This window comes from Pecten maximus, chromosome 9 (genome assembly GCF_902652985.1).
Source record: "Pecten maximus chromosome 9, xPecMax1.1, whole genome shotgun sequence".
Lineage (NCBI taxonomy): Eukaryota > Metazoa > Mollusca > Bivalvia > Pectinida > Pectinidae > Pecten > Pecten maximus.
The window spans coordinates 7850838-7877318 of NC_047023.1; the positions used below are offsets into that span (position 1 = coordinate 7850838).

General features: G+C 37.4%; 2 protein-coding genes across 2 annotated transcripts in view; both read right to left on the reverse strand.

Moving 5' to 3' along the window:
• Positions 1 to 1565: 1565 nt before the first annotated feature.
• Positions 1566 to 8394, reverse strand: LOC117334955 (development-specific protein LVN1.2-like). Its single transcript, XM_033894820.1, has 6 exons — positions 8195 to 8394; positions 6828 to 6938; positions 6274 to 6349; positions 5559 to 5720; positions 5270 to 5373; positions 1566 to 3716 (listed from the first exon to the last, which is right to left on the reverse strand). Exons 1-6 carry the CDS (start codon positions 8333 to 8335, stop codon positions 3675 to 3677), a joined length of 636 nt encoding a protein of 211 aa, XP_033750711.1. The 5' UTR covers positions 8336 to 8394; the 3' UTR covers positions 1566 to 3674.
• Positions 8395 to 20753: 12359 nt separating this feature from the next.
• LOC117334830 (5-hydroxytryptamine receptor 5B-like) overlaps positions 20754 to 26481 on the reverse strand; it is a 39736-nt gene continuing 34008 nt past the window's right edge. The window contains exons 2-4 of the mRNA XM_033894647.1: positions 22570 to 25553; positions 21750 to 22517; positions 20754 to 21647 (exon numbers count right to left, since the gene is read on the reverse strand). Coding sequence (XP_033750538.1) covers positions 24507 to 25553 — 1047 coding nt within the window. The 3' untranslated portion in view covers positions 20754 to 21647; positions 21750 to 22517; positions 22570 to 24506. The remainder of the gene's footprint in view (positions 21648 to 21749; positions 22518 to 22569; positions 25554 to 26481) is intronic.

Genomic DNA, 26481 nt, shown 5'->3' on the forward strand with positions numbered 1-26481 from the left:
CCTATCGTCCTCTGTATAAACAACATTACGTTACGTAAAGACTTACCTATCGTCCTCTGTATAAACAACACTACGTTACGTAAAGACTTACCTACCGTCCTCTGTATAAACAACACTACGTTACGTTAAGACTTACCTACCGTCCTCTGTATAAACAACACTACGTTACGTTAAGACTTACCTACCGTCCTCTGTATAAACAACACTACGTTACGTAAAGACTTACCTTACGTCCTTTTGATACAATCCAGTATTGGTCGTCCTTGTTTCCCCGAAAAGTTTTATTTTGATAAAATGAACATTTTCATCAAGAATCTCTCATTAGATGAACAAGTGACCGACATCTTCTATCTTGTTGTAAGTCGTGTTACGTATAAACATACACAGGAATGAACTATTCGGTAAAAAATATGTAGTTGACTTGAGCGATTGGCATATGTGTATGATAACATAGATGTATCGGGTGTCGGCATTGTTCAATATGTAAATGAGCGAGGTAATCATATCGTTAGGCCATCCTATCTTGATCACCCAGTGTTCTTTGTTGTACAGAGCTATGCTATCTATATACAATATATACGTATATGACAGTGTGTGTAAGGCCGTAGTCACGACGTTATCGTGACATCCGACAACAGTCTTATCCCAGTTCCAGAGTTAGTTGTCCAATATCAACGAGCTACATGTGCCCAAACACTGCCCAAACATACATGTACATTTTCTTTATCTTTATTTAGCTATTTATTCTTATTATATTTTTATTTATTTATCTATTTATTTATGTTTTTATGTGATGACTTTTTTTCTATTTTTTTCATTGATTTATTTTTATTTATCTTTTTAGTATTTTTTTTTTATTTTTATTTATTTATTACTATTATTATTTATTTTATTTATTTATTTATTTTCATTTGTTTTTATTTTCATTTCCTTGTATCCTAGATCTGGTGTAGTTGTTATACATAATTACAAAGTAACTGTGCGCGTTACTACATGTGTTACCACTGACTTTTGTAAAACTGAAAATATATCTCAATATTCATTGTATATGCTTTTCGCTTTATAAACATGTAATATTACTTTCTTTTACTTTTTCATCAAGTTTGGTTTGTATATAAGTAATGCCTCGTATGTATATATATATATATATATATATATATATACGAACGTACCCGGATGAGGAAGTCGGAGATGATGGTGATGACATACCTTTTGTATAACTCCGTTTCTATTATCAACAAACATGGATCTCGCGACAGCCGCCAACATTAAGGATCAATTAGAAATTGAGGCTAATTCCTCAGATTGGGAATCTGCCCTTATAGAACGTGTCGGATCGGTTGATTGTTCGGATTCGGTGGAAGGCCTCTTAAAACAAACAACAATCAATGATTGTTTTCAACCGCTGTAACGTACACATTGTGTCATATTGTCAGTGTTGAATTAAATTATGTTATTCAATTCAAAGTTTATGCATGAAAAATGCACAATGACATCTCCTTTGTAATATATCTTTTATTTTAATTTTTTTTTTATTTTTTTTTTTTTATTTTTTTTTTTTTTTGTGCATTCAACGACGATATCAAGTAGAATCTCTACAATCCGGAACTCTCTACAAACCGGCTTTATTTTGTTGTCCCAAAGGTGTCCGGTTTAGACAGAGTACACTGTATATGTTAACTACGATCAATCTGAGGAGTCTTGTTCCTGACAACATGTCGTTTCTCCTAGTAAACTCATAAGTTGTAATAAGTTGTGTCATAGATGTAAGTATTGTTACATACCCATCAATCAAGTTGGTACTCCGTTGTTTTACTGGGAAAAAAATTACTCAGCATTGTTCGAGATATCTTTTTAGATCATTACCTTGTTATAATGAGAAAAGAAATCATAATGAGAAAGTATCATTACTAAAATAGTGAGAAAAGATCGTTACTTTGTTGTAGTGAGAAAAGTTGGTCACTTTATTAAAGTTTTAAAAAGTCGTTTCTTTGTTTTAATGGAAAAGATCGTTACTGTGTTGTGAGAAAAGAAGTTACTGTGTTAAGTGAGGGGGGAAAGTCATTACTTATTTGCTTTTATTGGTTGAAGTTAGAAAAGGTCGTTACTATGTTAAAGTGAGAAAAGGTCGTTACTTCAATTTGATTGGCTGTGATCTGAATACCTGGCAATGACTTGGAAGGCAGTGACCAAATCCAATATGAATGCCGAACGTCTTGTTTCAAAAACAGATACAAAAGTTGGAGTTGTCTCCCCTCTACTGGGTAAAGACTGTGAATGTTGTTGTTGGGAACATTCTGCAATCCAACGAGTCATCAACACCGATAATAAAATATAACTTCGTCAGGAAGTACAAGATGAAAAAATGAAACATGAATGACATCGGTCAACCTGGAGAATGCTTCTCACGTGTCAAAAAGTAGTTTTTATCGAAACTGGTCAAATAAGGTTCCTTTAAATTGTGTAATAAATGAATTGTTGAGTTAAAAGAGACATCATCAGAATATTGGGCATCTTAAAAATCCTACCTGACATATATATTAAACAGTTTATGATAACTAACTGTTATATGGTCATCAACGTGATTCGTTATACAAGATACATGTACACGTATACGTAGTACTTAACATTGTATAAGAAGTTATGCTTGGCATGTCGGAGGGGAGGAAACTCTTGCCTGATATGTACGTTTACTTTACCTGCTAAAGGCACTCCCTCACAAAGAATGGAAAAAGTGGAAAGCCTGTCGGGAAACCTGAACTCTTCACTTGTGCAATTAATCAACATATACTATGATTAAGTAATTGTGAGCATTTGTGCATTGCATATAAGCTAAAGTGGTTTAGCTTTTCCAGTACATTTCATAATATTTTCTGTTTATTTCTTAAAATTTATTTTTCTCCCCGCATATAATTCATTATATTTCTAGCCATGTATTACTTTAATCTGATATATACCCGTAATATTATTGTTGATTTGTTATTTATATTTACGTATCTTTGTCGTAAATGTAACGATCATGAGTTCAACCACTAGCGTTGATCAACATTTCAACCTCTCTGATCACATCCCGTACTGCCCGGGCTTTCGTATTGGTTGGACAGTATACATGTATATCGGTACATGTACATGTACGTTTAGAAAACGGTGCTTTTCTCTCTGTTCCAGCCACACCAAATAGCATACAGCTGTCTCTGCTGAGTTACGATCATTACAAGAGGTTTCAGCTCAAAATGTGTCTAGTAAAATTAGAAAGTTACTTCGAATAATAAATTACCGTCAAAATTTGTTCTAGTTGCATTTTATTTATGTTTAGAAGTCTCCCTTCTTTTATCGATGGTGTAGGCGATATATCACGTGGTTAAGTATCAAAGGAAAAGTTCACTAGTTTAGCATTAGCCCTTTTTCCGAAGGAAGAAATCAGATTTGAAAACAAAAATAGAAAAAGAAAAGAAAATGGAAAAAAAAATTAATAATGAAGATTTTTTTTTAAATAACTTAATAATAAAAACAGGTAATGTGATTTTGTAATGTTTTATTTATGTAATGGAACCCTGAGAATGATAAAACCAGGGGCAGTTCCTACCCCTGGAAACCCTCCCCTCCCCCAACCCTCCCCCACCCCTCCAATGTGCAAGTGTTGAGTCGCTCATTGTTGAAGATATGTATTTAGTTTAAAAGTATAAACTCCGACGCCCAACAGCGAAACCACCATTCTGGAAAAAAAATAATTTGATTAGAAAACTCTTCAAATAATTATAAACCTGAACAAAGAGTGTGTATTGTGATTGATGTTTATCGATGAACGTTAACAATTGTATAAACAACACATAACATATAAGCACTTTTTAATACAAATTTGTAGTTAGATAAAGCAGGGCCAACAAAAATAATTCAACTGATGAGATTTGGCTCAAACTGGCTAATTGATAATACATATTATTTATTGTTTTATGCATTCCCTTGGCATGAAACATGTAACGTAAATACGAAATCCTACAAGATGACGTAAGTTCGCAATATGAAAGTAGCAAAAACTAAACACCTATTATTTATTCATATATTTCAATACCTATTCCAATTACAGTTTGAGGTAAATATTAAAGTTAGTTCCAGTATCGAGGACACTCTCTCTAGGTAGAAACTAAACACTTATGATAGTTCCAGTACCGAGGACACACTCTCTAGATAGAAACTAAACACTTAAGATAGTTCCAGTACCGAGGACCAACTCTTTAGGTGGAAACTAAACACTTACGATAGTTCCAGTACCGAGGACACACTCTCTAGGTAGAAACTTAACACGTACGATAGTTCCAGTACCGAGGACACACTCTCTAGGTAGAAACTAAACACTTACGATAGTTCCAGTACCGAGGACACACTCTCTAGGTAGAAACTTAACACGTACGATAGTTCCAGTACCGAGGACATACTCTCTAGGTAGAAACTAAACACTTACGATAGTTCCAGTACCGAGGACACACTCTCTAGGTAGAAACTAAACACTTACGATAGTTCCAGTACCGAGGACACACTCTCTAGGTAGAAACTAAACACGTACGATAGTTCCAGTACCGAGGACATACTCTCTAGGTAGAAACTAAACACTTACGATAGTTCCAGTACCGAGGACACACTCTCTAGGTAGAAACTAAACACTTACGATAGTTCCAGTACCGAGGACACACTCTCTAGGTAGAAACTAAACACTTACGATAGTTCCAGTACCGAGGACACACTCTCTAGGTAGAAACTAAACACTTACGATAGTTCCAGTACCGAGGACACACTCTCTAGGTAGAAACTAAACACTTACGATAGTTCCAGTACCGAGGACACACTCTCTAGGTAGAAACTAAACACTTACGATAGTTCCAGTACCGAGGACACACTCTCTAGGTAGAAACTTAACACGTACGATAGTTCCAGTACCGAGGACACACTCTCTAGGTAGAAACTAAACACTTACGATAGTTCCAGTACCGAGGACACACTCTCTAGGTAGAAACTTAACACGTACGATAGTTCCAGTACCGGGGACACACTCTCTAGGTAGAAACTAAACACTTACGATGGTTCCAGTGCCGAGGACACACTCTCTAGGTAGAAACTAAACACTTACGAAAGTTCCAGTACCGAGGTCACACTCTAGGTAGAAACTAAACACTTACGTTAGATTCAGGACACGCTCTCCAGGTAGAAACTAAACACTTACGTTAGTTCCAGGACACACTCTCTAGGTATAAACTAAACACTTAACACTTACGATAGTTCCAGTACCGAGGGCACACTCGCTAGGTAAATTGAAGACAGTGTCGTCAGCAAGACCAGCCTTAATACCGGTGAAGGCGATGGTGGTAAAGGAGTATGCTGCAAAGATAGGGAATTTAATAATCAGTTGAAATTATTTTATTTATGAGTATAAGATATTTTTTCAACATAGATAGAAATATCATTAAAAAAAATCTTGATAAAGAAATGTTTTCAATATTTTTCAATTCAAATGACCGATTCTGCCTTTCTGGTAGATATATATACAGGTCCGCAGTACGTACTTCCGTTTGTGACTCCGTAGTAAGTCTCGGCTACGGGGATACATTTGTCCGTGACGGTGAGGTAAGCGGTATACCCTTCCATATTGAAGGCGTACTGCGTTACGTTGACGGAACTTACTCCTCCTACTCCTAGGAAACCATGGCCGGATACAGTTGCGTTTTCTGAAATCGACAACCAATCAATTACATAACACAAATCTACGTCTGAAATGTAAATCCAACATTAATGAAAAGGCAATGGGTTTCTAAACCGGAAGTGAAGGGTTAGATGAGATTCAAGTTTAATGTCATTTAATCTAAAACAACTAGTATTCAGAGATATGGTGAAACTGTGCATCGTGTTTTGAATTGATTGAGTAGAATGTGATTTATCGCATTTCCCGTCAGCCTTCTTAATATCACCTAAGAAACGGAAGCTGGTGTTCTAGATTTTTTTATCAAGGAAAGTGATTGGTCGACAAGCTCGGCACATGACTATTTTACTGACAAATCCAATTGCTCATCTCCGATTTGGTACAACAATGCTACGTTATTACAAAAGCAGGATACATTGTCAGTTGAACAGGATGTGAAAGTAGGCGAGACGCCAATAAAGTAGAGACGAGGCAAGGAAACAAAAGCTTCTGCAACATGATAAAGGCAACACACAGTATAATATACGTGTACTCATGCGATGGTAAAAATTACAATATGGCTGTCGGGCTACTTCCGTTACCTGGTACACAGTGTCCTGGGTCTGGGCCTGCTGCTCTCTTGGAGCACGTGCCGTTATTCACAAGATATTCTACGCCCTGGAAATGTCAAATATTGAAATATTAAAGAGTAGTTTCCGACGTTGCATACATGTAGTATCCAGACTGAGTTTTCATGATATTGTGGGGTTTTTTTCTAGTGACAACACCTAATAACGAAATTAAAACTCTTGTGTCAGGTGATTTATCAATTCAATAATATGTTTTTTAAAAGGTATCAAAATTGCTACATTCACATTACGAAATAAAAATAATAAACAAAAATATTTAGAAAGCGATCATATCTGGAAAATTATTTACAAATTGTTAATTATGTAAAGGAATTCCAAAAGTATTGCACGTGCACGTGACTTTGATAGTATTGTTTAATACTTCTACGGCAAAAAGTAATCAAGTTTTGTTTATAAAGGAAGGAGTTTTTAAAGTGTATAAATTAACAATCGATTATCATAAGCATACTAAATTAGGACGTTAAGCTAGACTCATTGTTGGCGTTACTTGATATTTCGTGACTTACTTTAGTGTAGTCAGTCAGGACCTTAATGTTTGAGACATAGCCGTTTGTGCTTGAGGTTCCTGTCAGGGCTACCATGTGGCGGTCTGCGTCAACATTCAAGGTATAGGCGGCCTGCAATGGTAATTAATTATAATTATGCACAGGTAAACCAATATTGGCTGTTGTTTGAAAGAAACCAATTCAATTCAATTCATTTATTGACTTTAGGTCTATGACCCATCAGTACATAAATTAATATACATGTATTTATATATGTATATATATATATATGAATACAACATGTATTATAATAAAATTACAAAACGTAATTGACTTATTATAATTAAATACGGAAACCGATTAACCGACATATGTACTATATTATGAGGAATATTAATCAACCATATTGTCTACTGGCAACATCAGCAAAAAAAATACATTGTAACCACTTAATCTTACAAGGGCTGCGCCCAATCACAGAATTGATACTAATTATAATACACTGTTACAGAATAAGGATTCTAGGAGAACTTTTATAACAGTCAGTCAGAGAGACATGGAAAAAAAGTATCAGATAATACCATTTGGTAAACACGACAGACGGACACCGGGAGGTTCAACAATGTATAAGCACACTATTATGCAATAACGTGTTACATCAAAACTCAATATCTACACAAACCGAGTATATTTACACAATTCTGCAACTAAAAGCTTCTTTGATAAATCTTCCTAGCAAATTCAATTCTTTAAGACTATTTGTGTTCAGTAATTCTATTACTTTGAAGACTGAAGGTTTTTTCCAAAAATATTTCTTTATATATTTTCCTCTAAGAGTTGAATATTTTTGACATACGAGTAAAAAATGAAATTCATCCTCAACCAAAATCAAATAAATAGACAAATGAATATCCCATGAATACAAACAACCACGTTTCAGTAACTAGACAATAAAACTGATTTGAAGGCCTTTTTATTTAATTATTAATTCAAACGACCTCTCAACACCGATTTTAAAGGTTGCGGCCTACAATTTCGTCAATTCATTTCGCAGACACTGCACTAATCCACAAAATATGTTTAACATTATTGTAGTATCTCCATTATCAGAAATCTTTGCTGATTATAAATTTTAAAGGTCATTTTGAGAAAGAAGATATGTTTATATAATATCCAGATCGAGAATGATACTAAGTTTGTCATATTTGTGTGTTTACATCGTTGAAATCATTAAATCTGACACTTTACTCCAAATAGTCATCTTAGCTTCGAGAAAAAGAAATTCTTAATTTAGGCGCCTAGTGTCTAAATTGTTATGTTGTATAATACTGTATACCATTGCATTTTCTGTTTTGAGTCAAAATCTAAATTATCGTGAAAAGTTTTACCGTTGTGACTGAGGAGTCTACTGAATTGCCTGGCATAGCTCCAATGACCATTGACTGGACTCCATGCCACTTTGTTGGTGTACAACACGGATCTGCAAAAGCCAGTACGGCAAAACAGGCGAAGACGGCGAGACGGAGCATGGCGGATGATGGACTGAAGAAGCAGGCGGCTAGCTAAGAATGGCCAGGGTCGCACAGTTAGTCCCCTATGACATTGTCCAAGTTCTTATCTTATCAGGTCTTGCGATATATGATGCAAAGTGATGGCTGTAATACGATAAACAGACACTGGAAACAATGATAAGGCATGTCCACTTTTATAGCCCCAGGTCCCGATGTGTGTCAATTTCTGTAATGATAAAACCTAATTTGATAAAAGTTTGTACAGTGTTTGTATGGATAAAACTGCCCGTCGCTACTTCATACCAGTACCCCGTTTATTCCTGTCTTCTTTGCTGTTTTCCACTGGTAAAATATTACCACTGCTCTTTGAAAACCTGTATGGATGACAAATTTGTAATATTTTAATACAATTTTCTGTGTAATGTACCTTTTCTGTTGAATTGTTTTCTTATTTCATTTTTCTAAATCGAATTGATGATATATTTCATGTAGAAATTGAATATAAAGGCCTCAGAACCCTCACATCGGTAGGAGTATATCTCAAATGGCGATTATAATTTGTTTTGACAATGATAAGACGCTAACACTCAATGTAATACCATGGATGGCATCACTTTTGACAAAGGTCACTACATATTTATATTCTCATTGCTTCGTGAGATCAGCAGAGATCAATGCCGACTAGCTGTAAAGATTAAAGGTGTCAATAAAACTATAACAAAACAAATCACAACAAAACGTTCATATTGACTCTGAAAAGCATTACATTATCTTACTAAAAATAATGATAAAAGTGAGTCAGTCAGTCAGTCAGTCAGTGAGTCAGTCGGTGAGTCAGTGGGTGAGTGAGTGAGTGAGTGAGTGAGTGAGTGAGTGAGTGAGTGAGTGAGTGAGTGAGTGAGTGAGTGAGTGAGTGAGTGAGTGAGTGAGTGAGTGAGTGAGTGAGTGAGTGAGTGAGTGAGTGAGTGAGTGAGTGAGTGAGTGAGTGAGTGAGTGAGTGAGTGAGTGAGTGAGTGAGTGAGTGAGTGAGTGAGTGAGTGAGTGAGTGAGTGAGTGAGTGAGTGAGTGAGTGAGTGAGTGAGTGAGTGAGTGAGTGAGTGAGTGAGTGAGTGAGTGAGTGAGTGAGTGAGTGAGTCAGTCAGTCAGTGAGTGAGTGAGTGAGTGAGTGAGTGAGTCAGTCAGTCAGTCAGTCAGTCAGTCAGTGAGTGAGTGAGTCAGTCAGTCAGTCAGTCAGTCAGTCAGTGAGTGAGTCAGTCAGTCAGTCAGTCAGTGAGTGAGTCAGTCAGTCAGTCAGTCAGTCAGTCAGTCAGTCAGTCAGTCAGTCAGTCAGTCAGTGGGTAAGTGAGTCAGTGGGTGAGTGAGTCAGTCAGTCAGTGGGTGGGTGAGTCAGTCAGTCAGCAAGTCAGTGAGTCAGTCAGTCAGTGGGTGAGTGAGTCAGTCAGTCAGTGGGTGGGTGAGTCAGTCAGTCAGTCAGCAAGTCAGTGAGTCAGTCAGTCAGTGGGTGAGTGAGTCAGTCAGTCAGTGGGTGGGTGAGTCAGTCAGTCAGTCAGTCAGTCAGTCAGTCAGTCAGTCAGTCAGTGGGTGAGTGAGTCAGTGGGTGAGTGAGTCAGTCAGTCAGTGGGTGGGTGAGTCAGTCAGTCAGTCAGTCAGTCAGTCAGTCAGTCAGTGAGTCAGTCAGTGAGTCAATCAGTGAGTCAGTCAGTGAGTCAGTGAGTCAGCCAGTCAGTAGTCAGTCAGTCAGTCAGTCAGTCAGTGAGTCAGTCAGTGAGTCAATCAGTGAGTCAGTCAGTGAGTCAGTGAGTCAGTGAGTCAGTCAGTCAGTCAGTGAGTCAGTCAGTCAGTCAGTCAGTGGGTAAGTGAGTCAGTGGGTGAGTGTGTCAGTGAGTCAGTGGGTGGGTGAGTCAGTGGGTGAGTGTGTCAGTGAGTCAGTGGGTGGGTGAGTCAGTCAGTCAGCCAGTCAGTCAGTCAGCCAGTCAGTCAGTCAGCCAGTCAGTCAGTCAGCCAGTCAGTAAGTCAGTCAGTCAGCCAGTCAGTCAGTCAGTCAGCCAGTAGTCAGTCAGTCAGTCAGTCATCACATCACATCTTGTTAATGATGACAGAATTAGTTCTGAACTTAGTCTAGAAAACAACAAATATTATCGATAAAATAACGAAAACCACAATTCAAACTAAAAATTGATTAAACGGGGTCAAAATATAAACGAAACTACTTAACAATAATTCTTTGATGAAACTTTTTTTTTCATCAACTCTACATATAGTTTGCATTATATTCGGTAGGTTAAAGATAACCTTTTGTCATGGCGTCTTTAATATTACTTCCAGTGTCAACAACCTCCTGTTGCAATTGTACATTATGGATATTATTTTCTATTTCGGATATTGCCTACATAGTATCAAATATCTACCAATCTCGTCCTGTCGTTGTGTTACTGTAGTTCCGAAGTATTGAGTTTCGTGTATTCCCTCGCTTCACTCCTCTTTTATGACATTGTCAATCGGATTCTGATGGCATGCCACTTTAATATGTATCTAAAGAGGACGAACTGTCGCCTACAATCATAAACGTCTTTTTTTCATTTTTTCTGGCCGATTAAAACGGCCGCTTTCGTGCGTGGTTAAGTGAGCCACTTATTTTGGAGGCGTATTGATTTGACGCATGAATTTCTGTCCTTTCTGCATGAAAAACCCTCATATGTAAGGTTGTTGTTGTTAATGTTGCTGCTGATGATGATGATGATGCTGCTGCTGTTGTTGTTGTTGTTGTTGTTGTTGTTGTTGTTGTTGTTGTTGTTGTTGTTGTTGTTGTTGTTGTTGTTGTTGTTGTTGTTGTGTACATGTGAGTATAGGAGAATGACAATTTCAGAAAAACCTCTGTATCTTTTATTCAGAAATGAGCAAATCAATTTTAAGTCAGCGCTTTGGCTTCTTCAGAGATACCATATGCATAATTAATTAGCTTCGATTTACATTAAGCTGGAAATTATCTAAATTCTCGTCAATTACGATAATATCATTGAACAAAAATACCGTAAGGTATTATTTTTTTCTACTCATTTATTCAACCCGAGTCATTTCCCTGAAAACAGGGCATCATTTTCACACATGAATATTTCACACCCTAAGGCAATAATAATCATCATCGTTCAGTGGCATTTTTATTATCATCATAACAAAATGTTACAGTTTTGTTTTATTATCGGTTTTTAATATCCTTTTATTATGAACACTGTGTAATATAAAATACAATGCATGGGAAGCTCACAATAGTGGAAGACTATCCTATATCTGAGAGAGGTAACCTATTTCCTTTTGTGTCGCGAGGAGAAGAAAAATATCCCGAAAGCCTAACGGGGAAGAGTACTACCTGTGTTAACGTGGTCCCCGACATTACTACACACTGTGATGAGGCTAATATTGTTATGAAAAATTAATATAATTTTCGCCAATGCTTTAAATCATACTGAATGTAAATACATTACTTTACAATAGCCTTCTTTGGTTCCTGACTACTGTTCAGTGCTATTTTGCTTTTTCTATAACTGTATACACCATAAGCTATTTTAATCATTGTACACTGGTCATTTCTAAACAGTAGATATAGATAATCATCATTATATTTCAGCAATCTGGGAGGCAAAAAACTTATATTTCAAAATTAAACTTGTTTTAACTCATTCTATACCTCCTGGAATTGATAGTATATTTTCAAATCTTGTAATAAATACAAAATAAAAAAAAACCGACAGTAATTCCCCTTTGGTTATCCATGGCGAATTTAAAACACTCCCTATCGATAAGCCTGAGCAATCTAATGAAAAGCAAAACAATAAACAATGAATTTCTGCTATTCTCGTCCTTTTAAAACAGCTTGCAAGTATCATTTTAATTACCTCTAAAGTCATAACATTACCTCTAAGAACAAATCGGGCTTCTTACCGAACGATTCTATTATTTCCCAATTACAAACTATATATGATGATATTCTAAAGCCTCCAAAAACGTTAGCAAGGTTTCTGCGTTTAAAGGTTCCGCGCGGATATGACTTGATGGGTTTACATACTAGTTATATTGGCTATGGCATGCTGGGTTACATTTAATATACCTACCTCGATCCTCATTTACAACGTAACCAACAACTTGCAACTTTCCATTTCTTGATAGCAACATCCCTGTATCCCCAACATATGTTGTCTGCATGCCCAGTTGATTCGAGACTCAAGGGCGTGTTCCTAATATCACGGTTTTCGCGACAGATGTCGACAAGTCACATACATTTGGGGTTGGTGAAATCATATCAATCATATTTATGAAAAGCTTGAAATATAAACATTCTTAAAATATTAGAATACAAGTTTGATTAGAAGTAGACTTGTACCCACCTTATCCAGTAGGTTTTAAAGTTTTTATTGTTTGGTGATATTCCCACACTCCAAAAGGTATCCTGGGATATTGTCCGTGTCATATTCGTATTCTATTTGCATGGCGGACTCTGTTACTGTTTTCTTTCAATCATGTTTTCGTTCGGCCATTTTTGTTTACATCAGAACACCTGCTTTCACAGTGCATTGTGGGATTCTCAGCCTTAAATTGAAGCCTCATTTGCATATTATCTTGTCCTTTCGACGATTTAATCGGTCAGGGACTTCCATCTTTATTTTTGCAATTACACATTTTATCGGAACCAAGCGGTACGTGGTGATTTAATTAGTGATATCGACCGTCCTTAATTTGCATTTTGTTCAATTTAATTAGAACATTGTAATTTGCTTCGTCGGTGACTACCTTTAAAATAAAAAATAATAAACATCATCTGATTTTAATTGTACGGCAGCGTATAGGAGCCATTGCAATATTATATATAGCTAGCACCTAAAATATGGTTTCTTGTTCGTAAATCCTGTGCGTACAACTTATTATCTTGTACGTACAATATCTTTTACATGCCTTGTACGTACAACTTATTATCTTGTACGCACAATATGTTTTATGTACCCTGTACGTGCTACTTATTATTTTGTACGTATGATATCTTTTACGTTATTGTACGTACAACTTATTATCTTGTACGCACAATATGTTTTATGTACCCTGTACGTGCTACTTATTATTTTGTACGTATGATATCTTTTACGTTATTGTACGTACAACTTATTATCTTGTACGCACAATATGTTTTATGTACCCTGTACGTGCTACTTATTATTTTGTACGTATGATATCTTTTACGTTATTGTACGTACAACTTCTTATCTTGTACGTACAATATCTTGTATGTACCTTGTACGTACATCTTATGATTTTGTACGTACACTATCTTTTACATACCTTGTACGTACAACTTATTATTTTGTACGCACAATATCTTTTACGTACCTTGTACGTACAACTTATCATTTTGTACGTACAATATCTTTTACATACCTTATACGTACAACTTATTATCTTGTACGCACAATATCTTTCATGTACCTTGTACGTACAACTTATTATTTTGTACGTACAATATCTTTTATGTACCTTGTACGTACAACTTATTATCTTGTACGTACAATATCTTGTATGTACCTTGTACGTACATCTTATGATTTTGTACGTACAGTGTACACTATCTTTTACATACCTTGTACGTACAACTTATTATTTTGTACGTACAATATATTTTACATACCTTGTACGTACAGTTTATTATTTTGTACGTACACTACCTTTTACGTATTTTGAACGAACAAGTTATTATTATGTATGCTCAATATCTTTTATGTACCTTGTACGTACAAATTATTATCTTGAATGTACACTATCTTTTACGTACAACTTATTATTTTGTATGTACAATATCTTCTACATACAATTATCTTGTATTTACCATATTTTTTTTTACGTACAACTTATCTTGCATGTACAATATCTTTCACGTATCTTTTACATGTAACTTATTATTTTTTATGTACAATATATATTTTACGTACCCTGTAGTACAACTTCGTATTTTAACGTACGATTGAGAAATCATACCAGTAATTTAAACTCATTTTTTTATTTTATTTTTTTCCGAATCCCATTGTATGTAAGGTATAGTTTTCTTAAGTGATTTTCTTGTTGAAATCTTCTCTTTTTTTCCATTTCCCACGCTACACTAACCCCAGACTCCTTCTAATGAACCCTGTCTCTGCCCTGAGTGATATTGCTCCTCAAAACGTAGACTTTTCTCAGTGGATCTTGATGCCAACATTAATATTTCTATCCTGGAGATGACGAGGAGATTAATTGCAGACTCTAGTCGTTTCCATTAGACTCTATCAGACTACTTATAAGTAAATTATATCTATATTTGGTATTTAATATTCTTATGCACACAATTAGCATGGGCGAGCGTTTTTCGCAATTGTCTTGCCTAACATGAACAGTGAATAGATATTTTATCCGCGCATTTCGCCTACTATCTATTTTGCCAATCCCCTCACTATTCCTTTTATTAGTGTATAAATGATAGCTAAAATCATATCAGTAATACAATACTCATGTATCTATTGTTTAAACCGATCGATATGTTTCTCTATAACATGACGTACATGTACATTACTGTCAATGACTTTGAGGCGAGGGCTGTTACATGCTTTGCGTGTCACCAATTCCTATTCTGAGTCTGAACAATGAACTATTATGTAATGACAAAAATAGGATAATTATCATAATGCAAAATGGAAGCATGATCTCCAGTGACGTTGCTAATTAATTTGACATTAAAACAAGTTTAAGAATGGGTTGGATATTTACGTACACAGGTGTGTGCGGATGTCAACTAGCATATAATTACCAAAGAACTCATATTTCCTGCCATTGAGGTCGATAAACGTGCCTGTCTGTAATATTATACCGATAATAAGATGCTATGTTATAAAATCGTAATTATCCCCGGCCATAGCTATATATAGCTGGGTGACTTCCGAATTACCTCCCGTGTCAGAACACTTCCGGAATATAGCTTTGATAACGATAAGTTGTAATTTCAGTATTTTGGTTTATTATCAACATGTTAAGACATTGCAGATGGTAAAGGACTCACACAACTAAATAATATACTATATGTTACTACTAGTGACCCCATCCCTTAATTCGCTCGTTTGAAGTTCAAATCATTTGAAATTTATATTAAACTAAAGTTTGACGTTTTTTTCTATCGGATAAATGTTGTTATTGTGTAGGTTTAATTTTGATTTTCCAAATCTCTAGACCCTACTCTTTATTCTCTTATATAGAAAGTACCCATTTCATAGGTTATTTACTCAGGAAAACAGCTAAAATCATAAGAAACACATTTTCCCCTGGGACTTGGCAAGTTCAGGTGAAACACCAGCTGATTGGTTGGTTTAGTTGTGTGAGTCCTAAACTATCAGTCCCCGAGGTTGTTTGTAACCTTGTAGATGGTAAACCATCAGTCCCCGAGGTTGGTTATAACCTTGTAGATGGTAAACCATCAGTCCCCGAGGTTGGTTATAACCTTGTAGATGGTAAACCATCAGTCCCCGAGGTTAGCTGTAACATTGTAGATGGTAAACCATCAGTCCCCGAGGTTGGTTATAACCTTGTAGATGGTAAACCATCAGTCCCCGAGGTTTGCTGTAACCTTGTAGATGGTAAACTATCAGTCCCCGAGGTAATTAGCTGTAACCTTGTAGATGGTAAACCATCAGTCCCCGAGGTTGGTTATAACCTTGTAGATGGTAAATCATCAGTCCCCGAGGTTTGTTGTAACCTTGTAGATGGTAAACCATCAGTCCCCGAGGTTGGTTATAACCTTGTAGATGGTAAACCATCAGTCCCCGAGGTTAGCTGTAACATTGTAGATGGTAAACCATCAGTCCCCGAGGTTGGTTATAACCTTGTAGATGGTAAACCATCAGTCCCCGAGGTTTGCTGTAACCTTGTAGATGGTAAACTATCAGTCCCCGAGGTAATTAGCTGTAACCTTGTAGATGGTAAACTATCAGTCCCCGAGGTTTGTTGTAACCTTGTAGATGGTAAACCATCAGTCCCCGATGTTGGTTATAACCTTGTAGATGGTAAACCATCAGTCCCCGAGGTTGGTTATAACCTTGTAGATGGTAAACCATCAGTCCCCGAGGTTAGCTGTAACTTTGCAGATGATAAACCATCAGTCCCCGAGGTTTGCTGTAACCTTGTAGATGGTAAACCATCAGTCCCCGAGGTTTGCTGTTACCTTGTAGATGGTAAACTATCAGTCCCCGAGGTTGGTTATAACCTTGTAGATAGTAAACCATCAGTCCCCGAGATTTGCTGTAACTTTGTAGAGGGTAAACTATCACTCACCGAGGTTTGCTGTACATTGTAGATGGTAACCATCAGTCCCCGATGTTGGTTATAACCTTGTAGATGGTAAACCATCAGTCCCCGAGGTTGTTTGTAACCTTGTAGATGGTAAACCATCAGTCCCCGAGGTTGGTTATAACCTTGTAGATGGTAAACTATCAGTCCCCGAGGTTGGCTATAACCTTGTAGATGGTAAACCATCAGTCCCCGAGGTTTGTTGTAACCTTGTAGATGGTAAACCATCAGTCCCCGAGGTTTGCTGTAACCTTGTAGATGGTAAACCATCAGTCCCCGAGGTTTGTTATAACCTTGTAGATGGTAAACCATCAGTCCCCGAGGTTTGTTGTAACCTTTTAGATGGTAAACCATCAGTCCCCGAGGTTTGTTGTAACCTTGTAGATGGTAAACCATCAGTCCCCGAGGTTTGTTGTAACCTTGTAGATGGTAAACCATCAGTCCCCGAGGTTGGTTATAACCTTGTAGATGGTAAACCATCAGTCCCCGAGGTTTGTTGTAACCTTGTAGATGGTAAACCATCAGTCCCCGAGGTTGTTTGTAACCTTGTAGATGGTAAACCATCAGTCCCCGAGGTTTGCTGTAACCTTGTAGATGGTAAACCATCAGTCCCCGAGGTTTGTTGTAACATTGTAGATGGTAAACCATCAGTCCCCGAGGTAATTAGCTGTAACCTTGTAGATGGTAAACCATCAGTCCCCGAGGTTGGTTTGGAACTAAATCTTTTGATTGGCTCGTGAGAAACATTTGAACACAAACTCCTCTATGACGTTTTTATCACTCGACTGATGACTTCAGAAATCTAAGATTGTATACAGAACAGACCCGCCGACAAAGCGAAGACTATTTACCCATCCCTCCATCACACGCCACACCTATACCAGATTGAGTATAAGGAAAGAAAATGTCCACATCGTAATGGTCAACAAATTGGTGATGAATTTCATTTACTTGAATGTACAGCGTTATCTGCTCAAAGAATTTTATATATAGACAAATACTATTGGTCAAGACCAAATATTATTAAATTTAACAAACTAATGAATATAACTAATGTTAAAAAAATAATGAAAATGTGTATTTTTATCAGATTAATTAATAACATGTATTGTCCTCCTTGATAAGAAATGAAAATATTTGTGTGAAACAGTGAGGGGAATCAACTACGGACACTACTTTAATTGTATATATTATATTGTAAATATGTTTTTATTTATACATCATGTCAATATGTGAAAAGAGAGTAAAATGAATTTAAATTTAAATACCATCCCGCTCCGATGGTCAATTGGTTGCCAGCATTCTGTGTCGGTGTATAACGGTTAAAGATATTACAATAGACTAATTATCTAGATCGGGGTCCGTAAGAAAAATATATTAGGAGTTTCTTCATATTGAAACTCAAGATTTTAAAACCTGTTGCCAAAGGCTGTCTAAAAATATAGATAGATTCGTCACTTAATGGGTGTTTTGCAAAAATGATCATCATTATTATGCGGGTAATTAGTATATTGTAATTTGATAGCTATAGATGTACTTCACATTCTGAGTGATCGCGTGTCTTTTTGATGCATTTTACGACCCGCATCATGATGAAGTACAAACCGCATCATCGTTTGGTGCAATGATATTCCGCCCACATACACGGTACTGTATCAAATCGTGAATGATCAGTAATAAAACAGGTGTGTTCTGGCCTCATTACTGTACCGCCGATATAATCACTCGCTTTGATATGGTTATGGTGTTTTGTTATAACAACCCGGGGTATGAATGTGAGTTTATTAGCCAGGTTGTAGAATCTAAATGCTTTGAGGACCTCCATCTATGCCAATTAGTATTATGAAACATGTTGGTCGGAGTCAGTGTGATGCAATTGTTATCAGTGACATGACAGAATATACTTTAACTCTCAACATAGGTAATGTTTATTATCCCACGTGAAAAAATCGTATCTAATGTAAAACTGCTGGTGAAATAAATTTTCGAACTAATGCGTTTCAGCACGGATAACAAAATTATATCAGTTTGAAGCATGTTTGTGTGTGTGTGGGGGGGGGGGGGGGGGGGGGGGGGGGGGGGGGTGTTAATGAGACTGCATTTGAATCACAAAATTAATCATATTAATGTGTCATTTGAAAAGATACATCCACTTATTCAGCTTGCATTCGATCTTAACTTTGTTTCGTTTTTAACTGCATATCTGCATTTGCAAAGGAACCCGATAATTAGACCTTTCAAAGTATATGGCACATTTCCAGACGATTTGTAGGGCTATATTTCAATTCGGTAAAATGACCTTTCGGTTTACGTCTTAGTATGTGCTGTACACACTAGGGAAGGTCCTATTACAGTGTCTGAGATTATCAGGTCCCTGTGCTATACACTAATACGATTTCGGGCCTGAGAAACAAATTATATGAGAAACATTATTTCAATACGAAGCCGTAGTTATACAAGAGTATAATGGGTATCTGTTCTTTGTGGAAAGGTTCGTGTAACCAGGTTATTATAGACAGGTACACGTGACCAGGTAATTATATACAGGTGCACATGACCAGGTATTTATAGACAGGTACACGTGACTAAGTGTTTATAGACAGGTACACGTGACCAGGTATTTATAGACAGGTACACGTGACCAGGTATTTATAGACAGGTACACGTGACTAAGTGTTTATAGACGGGTACACGTGACCAGGTATTTATAGACAGGTACACGTGACCAGGTATTTATAGACAGGTACACGTGACCAGGTATTTATAGACAGGTACACGTGACTAGGTGTTTGAGAGGGTAACGGCCGGTTATATGAGACACTGAACAGTAATATGACAGTCACATGACATTTGTATAGACGGCTCATGACCAAAGGTAATTTATAGACGTTATCCGTGCTTAAGTTTTATAGAGTGTACACTGAAAGGTATTATTAACAGTGTATGCACATTACCAGGTTTTGGCGTACACTAATAGATTTCGGTACACGTGACAATGTTTAATAGAACAGGTTCATACAGGTATTATAGACGGACACGTACGGTATTTATAGAAGGTACACTGATTCTGTGTTGAAAGGCAGGTACACGGACAGGTTATTTATAGACAGGTACACGTGACCAGGTATTTATAACAGGTACACTGACTAGTGTTTTCATAGACGACAGGTATAACGTGATAAGGTGTTTATAGACAGGTACACGTGACCAGGTATTTATAGACAGGTACACGTGACCAGGTATTTATAGACAGGTACACGTGACTAAGTGTTTATAGACAGGTAGACGTGACCAGGTAATTATAGACAGGTAGACGTGATCAGGTGTTTATAGACAGGTACACGTGACCAGGTGTTTATAAATGATACACGGGACCAGTTATTCACAAGTATTCAAGTGTTTACAGACAATTTTTCACTGTGGAACACAGCGATATCTCAATTTTTGTTCAAAGATTTAAATAAAAGAATATAGACAGGTACACGTGACCAGGTATTTATAGACAAGTACACGTGACCAGGTAATTATAGACAGGTACACATGACCAGGTGTTTTTGAGACAGGTACACGTGATAAGGTATTTATAGACAGGTACACGTGACTAAGTGTTTATAGACAGGTACACGTGACCAGGTATTTATAGACAGGTACACGTGACCAGGTATTTATAGACAGGTACACGTGACTAAGTGTTTATAGACGGGTACACGTGACCAGGTATTTATAGACAGGTACACGTGACTAAGTGTTTATAGACGGGTACACGTGACCAGGTAATTATAGACAAGTACACGTGACCAGGTATTTATAGACAGGTACACGTGACCAGGTGTTTATACACGGGTACACGTCACCAGGCATTTACAGACAGGTACATGTGACCAGGTATTTATAGACGGGTACACGTCACCAGGTATTTATAGACAGGTAGAGGTGATCAGGTGTTTATAGACAGGTACACGTGACCAGGTGTTTATAAATGATACACGTGACCAGTTATTCAGGTGTTTACAGACATTTTTTCACTGTGGAACACAGCGATATCTCAATTTTTGTTCAAAGATTTAAATAAAAATATAAACATGTGTCTGTTTTAACAGATTTTATTTGTTATATTTCAACATTCGGCTGGTTTTAAAGTGTAACTTTAACCATTGAAACTAATGAAGTGGAGATAAATCTATAATGTAAAAACTATCAATCGTTAAACAGACGTCAGTTCGACCATTAGTCGTTAAATGATTATTTTCCACTGGGCAATATTTCAGTTCCACAAAAAGCGTACACGTAAATATCAATTAAAATGTCATTAAACATCCATTTTCATAGATCATAACCACTGGAGATTCTGAAGTATTGTAATAATGACCGTAAGCCATCCAACAGTCATTATCCTTAATAATAAATCTCTAGAGAATACAGATTACTAACAAAGTATTTGTGAAAACTGGACATCTCAGAGAGAATGGAAATAAATGATATTCATTACGTCATAACAATGAAATCTGCAAGAAGATCATTTATCTGTTTATTCACAAATATTTAAAGTTTTCATAGTTTGATATACTATATATCAGATATGCATTGTACAAATGTATATAATTTCTGTTTCTCTGAAGATAAACGCCCTTTCATTACTTAATATCACATAAAAACCGGTATATTTTAATTCTTATTCAATAAATAAACTAGCTCATTCACGCCTCGAGCTTACCTTTAGCATAGGTATCTTATATACACTTTAATTTCATCTTTCCACGCTTGATGTTTTATGATAACAACAAGGACTCTTGTACACTGATGTGGGTAAATTCAATATATAAACAATCTTCATTCAAGTTTAATTGCAAAACAAGTTAAATCAACTCATACTTATCACTTTAACAATGCATATATACAGTAGATATACTTTGTATCCAACGCGGCACGTTCTACCATACGTAAATAGATCCACACACACCATAGAGTCGTCAGAATGTACCTCTCCAAAACAACATTGTAATATAGTGTAACACTACCGTATCTGTACCTCTCATCAACAACATTGTAATATAGTGTAACACTACCGTACATGTATCTGTACCTCTCATCAACAACATTGTAATATAGTGTAACACTACCGTATCTGTACCTCTCCTCATCAACATTGTAATATAGTGTAACACTACCGTATCTGTAGCTCTCCTCATCAACATTGTAATATAGTGTAACACTACCGTATCTGTACCTCTCCTCAACAACATTGTAATATAGTGTAACACTACCGTATCTGTACCTCTCCTCATCAACATTGTAATATAGTGTAACACTACCGTATCTGTACCTCTCCTCATCAACATTGTAATATAGTGTAACACTACCGTATCTGTAGCTCTCCTCATCAACATTGTAATATAGTGTAACACTACCGTATCTGTACCTCTCCTCATCAACATTGTAATATAGTGTAACACTACCGTATCTGTAGCTCTCCTCATCAACATTGTAATATAGTGTAACACTACCGTATCTGTAGCTCTCCTCAACAACATTGTAATATAGTGTAACACTACCGTATCTGTCCCTCTCCTCAACAACATTGTAATATAGTGTAACACTACTGTATCTGTACCTCTCCTCAACAACATTGTAATATAGTGTAACACTTCAGTATCTGTACCTCTCCTCATCAACATTGTAATATAGTGTAACACTACCGTATCTGTCCCTCTCCTCAACAACATTGTAATATAGTGTAACACTTCAGTATCTGTACCTCTCCTCATCAACATTGTAATATAGTGTAACTCTACCGTATCTGTACCTCTCCTCAACAACATTGTAATATAGTGTAACACTACCGTATCTGTACCTCTCCTCAACAACATTGTAATATAGTGTAACACTTCCGTACGTATCTGTACCTCTCCTCAACAACATTGTAATATAGTGTAACACTACCGTATCTGTACCTCTCCTCAACAACATTGTAATATAGTGTAACACTACCGTATCTGTACCTCTCCTCAACAACATTGTAATATAGTGTAACACTACCGTATCTGTACCTCTCCTCAACAACATTGTAATATAGTGTAACACTACCGTATCTGTACCTCTCCTCAACAACATTTTAATATAGTGTAACACTACCGTATCTTATCATGTACATCCTGTGTCCCTCAGAAACTAATTACGGGACAGGTACTCCATTGTCATACAATACGTCACAGGTACTCCTCACTCACAAATTACGTCACAGGTACTCCTCACTCACACATTACGTCACAGGTACTCCTCACTCACACATTACGTCACAGGTACTCCTCACTCACACATTACGTCACAGGTCATCCACACTCACACATTGTCACATATTATGCCAGAGGTACTCCAATGTCACACATTTCGTGACATGTATTCCATCAATTATCACAAATTATTCACAGGTACTCCATGGTCACAATGTACGTCATATGTACTCCATCGTCACACATTACGTCACAGCTATCCACTGTCACACATTACGTCACAGCTATCCACTGTCTCACATTACGTCACAGATATCCACTGTCACACATTACGTCACAGCTATCCACTGTCACACATTACGTCACAGCTATCCACTGTCACACATTACGTCACAGCTATTCACTGTCTCACATTACGTCACACATATCCACTGTCACACATTACGTCAGAGCTATTCCACTGTCATACGTTACGTCACAGCTATTCCACTGTAAAACATTACGTCACAGCTATCCAGTCACACATTACGTCACAGCTATCCACTGTCACACATTGCGTCACAGCTATCTACTGCCACACATTACGTCACAGCTATCCACTGTCACACATTACGTCACAGCTATCCAGTCACACATTACGTCACAGCTATCCACTGTCACACATTACGTCACAGCTATCCACTGTCACACATTACGTCACAGCTATCCACTGTCACACATTACGTCACAGCTATCCACTTTCACACATTACGTGACAGGTACTCCACAGTCACACATTACGTCACAGCTATTCACAGTCACACATTACGTCACAGGTACTCCACACCCACACATTACGTCACAGCTATCTACTGCCACACATTACATCACAGCTATCCACTGTCACACATTACGTCACAGCTATCCACTGTCTCACATTACGTCACAGATATCCACTGTCACACATTACGTCACAGCTATTCCACTGTCACACATTACGTCACAGCTATCCAGTCACACATTACGTCACAGCTATCCACTGTCACACATTACGTCACAGCTATCCACTGTCACACATTACGTCACATCTATCCACTGTCACACATTACGTCACAGCTATCCATTGTCACACATTACGTCACAGCTATCCACAGTCACACATTACGTATTAAGTACCCGTAAGTACTTTTCATTGCATGTAATAAGTATACTGATCTCCAATGACACTGTTGTTGCCTGTATGAATGCAATTACACAACAAACGACGATGAAATCCATATAACATTTATATTTGTGTAAACGGGGTGATTACCATTTAAACAAGGCGACGTTACCGTTAACCAATATATACTAATTAAAACAAGTGTTAATCACACTAATTGATCACACAGTATCACATTATCATCTAACACTCCGCCGTCAGCTACGACGTCATCGATACATATGAACACTCACACACAACCATGACGTCATCATCTCTGACGAGGTAAGTAACATAAGGTCTTTTTGCACAAACATAAAATTAGGTATTGTTTTTGGAAGAAATCGTTAGTTGCACCAAGCCCACGTAATCAAACAAACTTTAGTAGGTCCTATACAAGCGTCTGTGAGGCAGTAAACTTTAAAATCTCCTAAAGCTCCATTAGGGGAACACTGTTTCTGTCTCCAATATCAGTGACCTCTCTCGTACATCGATCGTGTACAAAGTTTCTAATGCTTTCCCTTATCTTAACATCAGACAACCACGTGAGCGGTGTTACACATGCGGTTGATGCTCCAAGCCACGTAAAGGCGACCGCAGCGCTAACTGGTGGATAACACCCGGTGCAAAGGGACATAAGCAAAGTAAACAGCTGATACGGAAACCACATTGCTACGAAGAAAAAATCAGCCAAACACAGGGTTACAAGTGACAAGTATTTTTCCTCGTCGTAACTCGAGGTGGAATCTGTCCGATGACAGTCCATTGACCTAGAGGGAGACGAGTACATGTTCTGTTCAGCAAGATTTCCTTTAAAGTTGTACATAAGGATCAAAGTTATGAGCAAGATGATTCCTACCGACGGAACAAAATAAGTAACAACTGGCGAGGCAACAGACGCGTCGAATACCAGGCCAAATATACAATAGCCGTCATAGTAGGGGTAGTGGTTAGAGCCGAGAATCCAGATCGGCAGTACAATCACACACCCGGCTGACCAGGGTAACAACACAAGCACTGCCTTAACAACACGGTTCATGGTCCACATGTGTGACTTGTTGCACATCAGAATGAAAAGCCGATCGAGGTTCATCAGCACTAGCACAATCATGGAAACAAAAGGCATGAGTACATCCATTATAATCCAAACCTTACACATGGCGTCCCCGAGTCTCCATGGGCTATGTTCCGCGTAAATAGCTAACGGAATAACAAACACACTTAAGATAATGTTTACCATCGAGATGTTTACGATTTGGATGTAGAGGATGTTCTGACGAAGAATCGACGTGTACAGGATCACAATAATGATGCCAGTGTTGAAAATGGCGGACAGGATCGTCATGAGCACGGCGAAGATAAATGCTCGCGGAGATTCTTTCTCGTGTTGCTGCAGTAACTCCAGTAGGGTCTGATTGTATTCCATGTCATCGTAGTACAGGTAGGAAAACGAAGTCGAGGAGTTATGTGACGTCATCTGTAAAAGACAAATTCACATGTATTATTGAGATTTCAAATCACGACAGTTCTATATTGATTGGATCACACACGAGGTTACAACTGTACTGTCGTTCTGGCGTTCACACAAGAATAGATAATACTGAAAGATATTCCAGATTTTGTCTGTTTATAGTTTCACGAGAATGTATTTACAACAGATATGGATTGTCTAACACACAGAGAAAGCTGTATATAGTGCCAGTCAGCTGATGATATGACGTTCTGAGAGCGATATAATTAAGCCTTACTAACTTATACGTTCTATTTAAATGTTAATATCCAAATCAAGAGTTTAAACAAATGACATTAACGTTATTGTCCTATAAAAACTTCATTCATTTTACAACAATTGCGGAACAAGCTATATCAACTTATATAAATCCCCCTTGTTAGCCTGAAAGGAAGCGCGCAAGGGGTCTTGCTGTGGGAGGAAAGTCGAGTACTCGGGGAAAACCCACGTGGTCGGCCAGGTGACCCCTAACATTTCACATCCAATCGGGAAATCGAACCCCGATCGTTTAGGTGAAAGACAAGTGTATTACCACTATGCCACCCGATCACCTATAGTGCAGACAAACTGACATACAACCCTGCCGAGTTCATTACATTGTTTAAGAGTGGTACATCTGCGTGTTCAACATGTAGCATTCGGATCATCCTCGGGTTGGCTGTACCTACCCTTTGGGGAACAAACCCCGAGGAGTTCCGGATGATACATGTAGGTCATGCAGAAATGTGAAAAAGTTCATTACTTACAAAGTGCAAGAAATTCAAATGCTTAAAAGTGCATGAACGCCAGAAGCTAACAGCAATGTTTTCGCAGATAACGGAATTCAATATGCCAGTCGATTCCGAGCTTTCGTGCCTAGACATATGTGTCTTTAATTTACTACATGTACAACCCC

Coding starts and splice junctions, on each gene's coding strand:
- LOC117334955 (XM_033894820.1), bottom strand. CDS start 8,335: ATGCTCCGTCTCGCCGTCTTCGCCTGTTTTGCCGTACTGGCTTTTGCA. Junction 6,939..8,194: donor TAGACTCCTCAGTCACAACG/GTAAAACTTTTC, acceptor TTACCATTGCAG/GCCGCCTATACCTTGAATGT. Junction 5,721..6,273: donor CCCAGGACACTGTGTACCAG/GTAACGGAAGTA, acceptor TGTCGATTTCAG/AAAACGCAACTGTATCCGGC.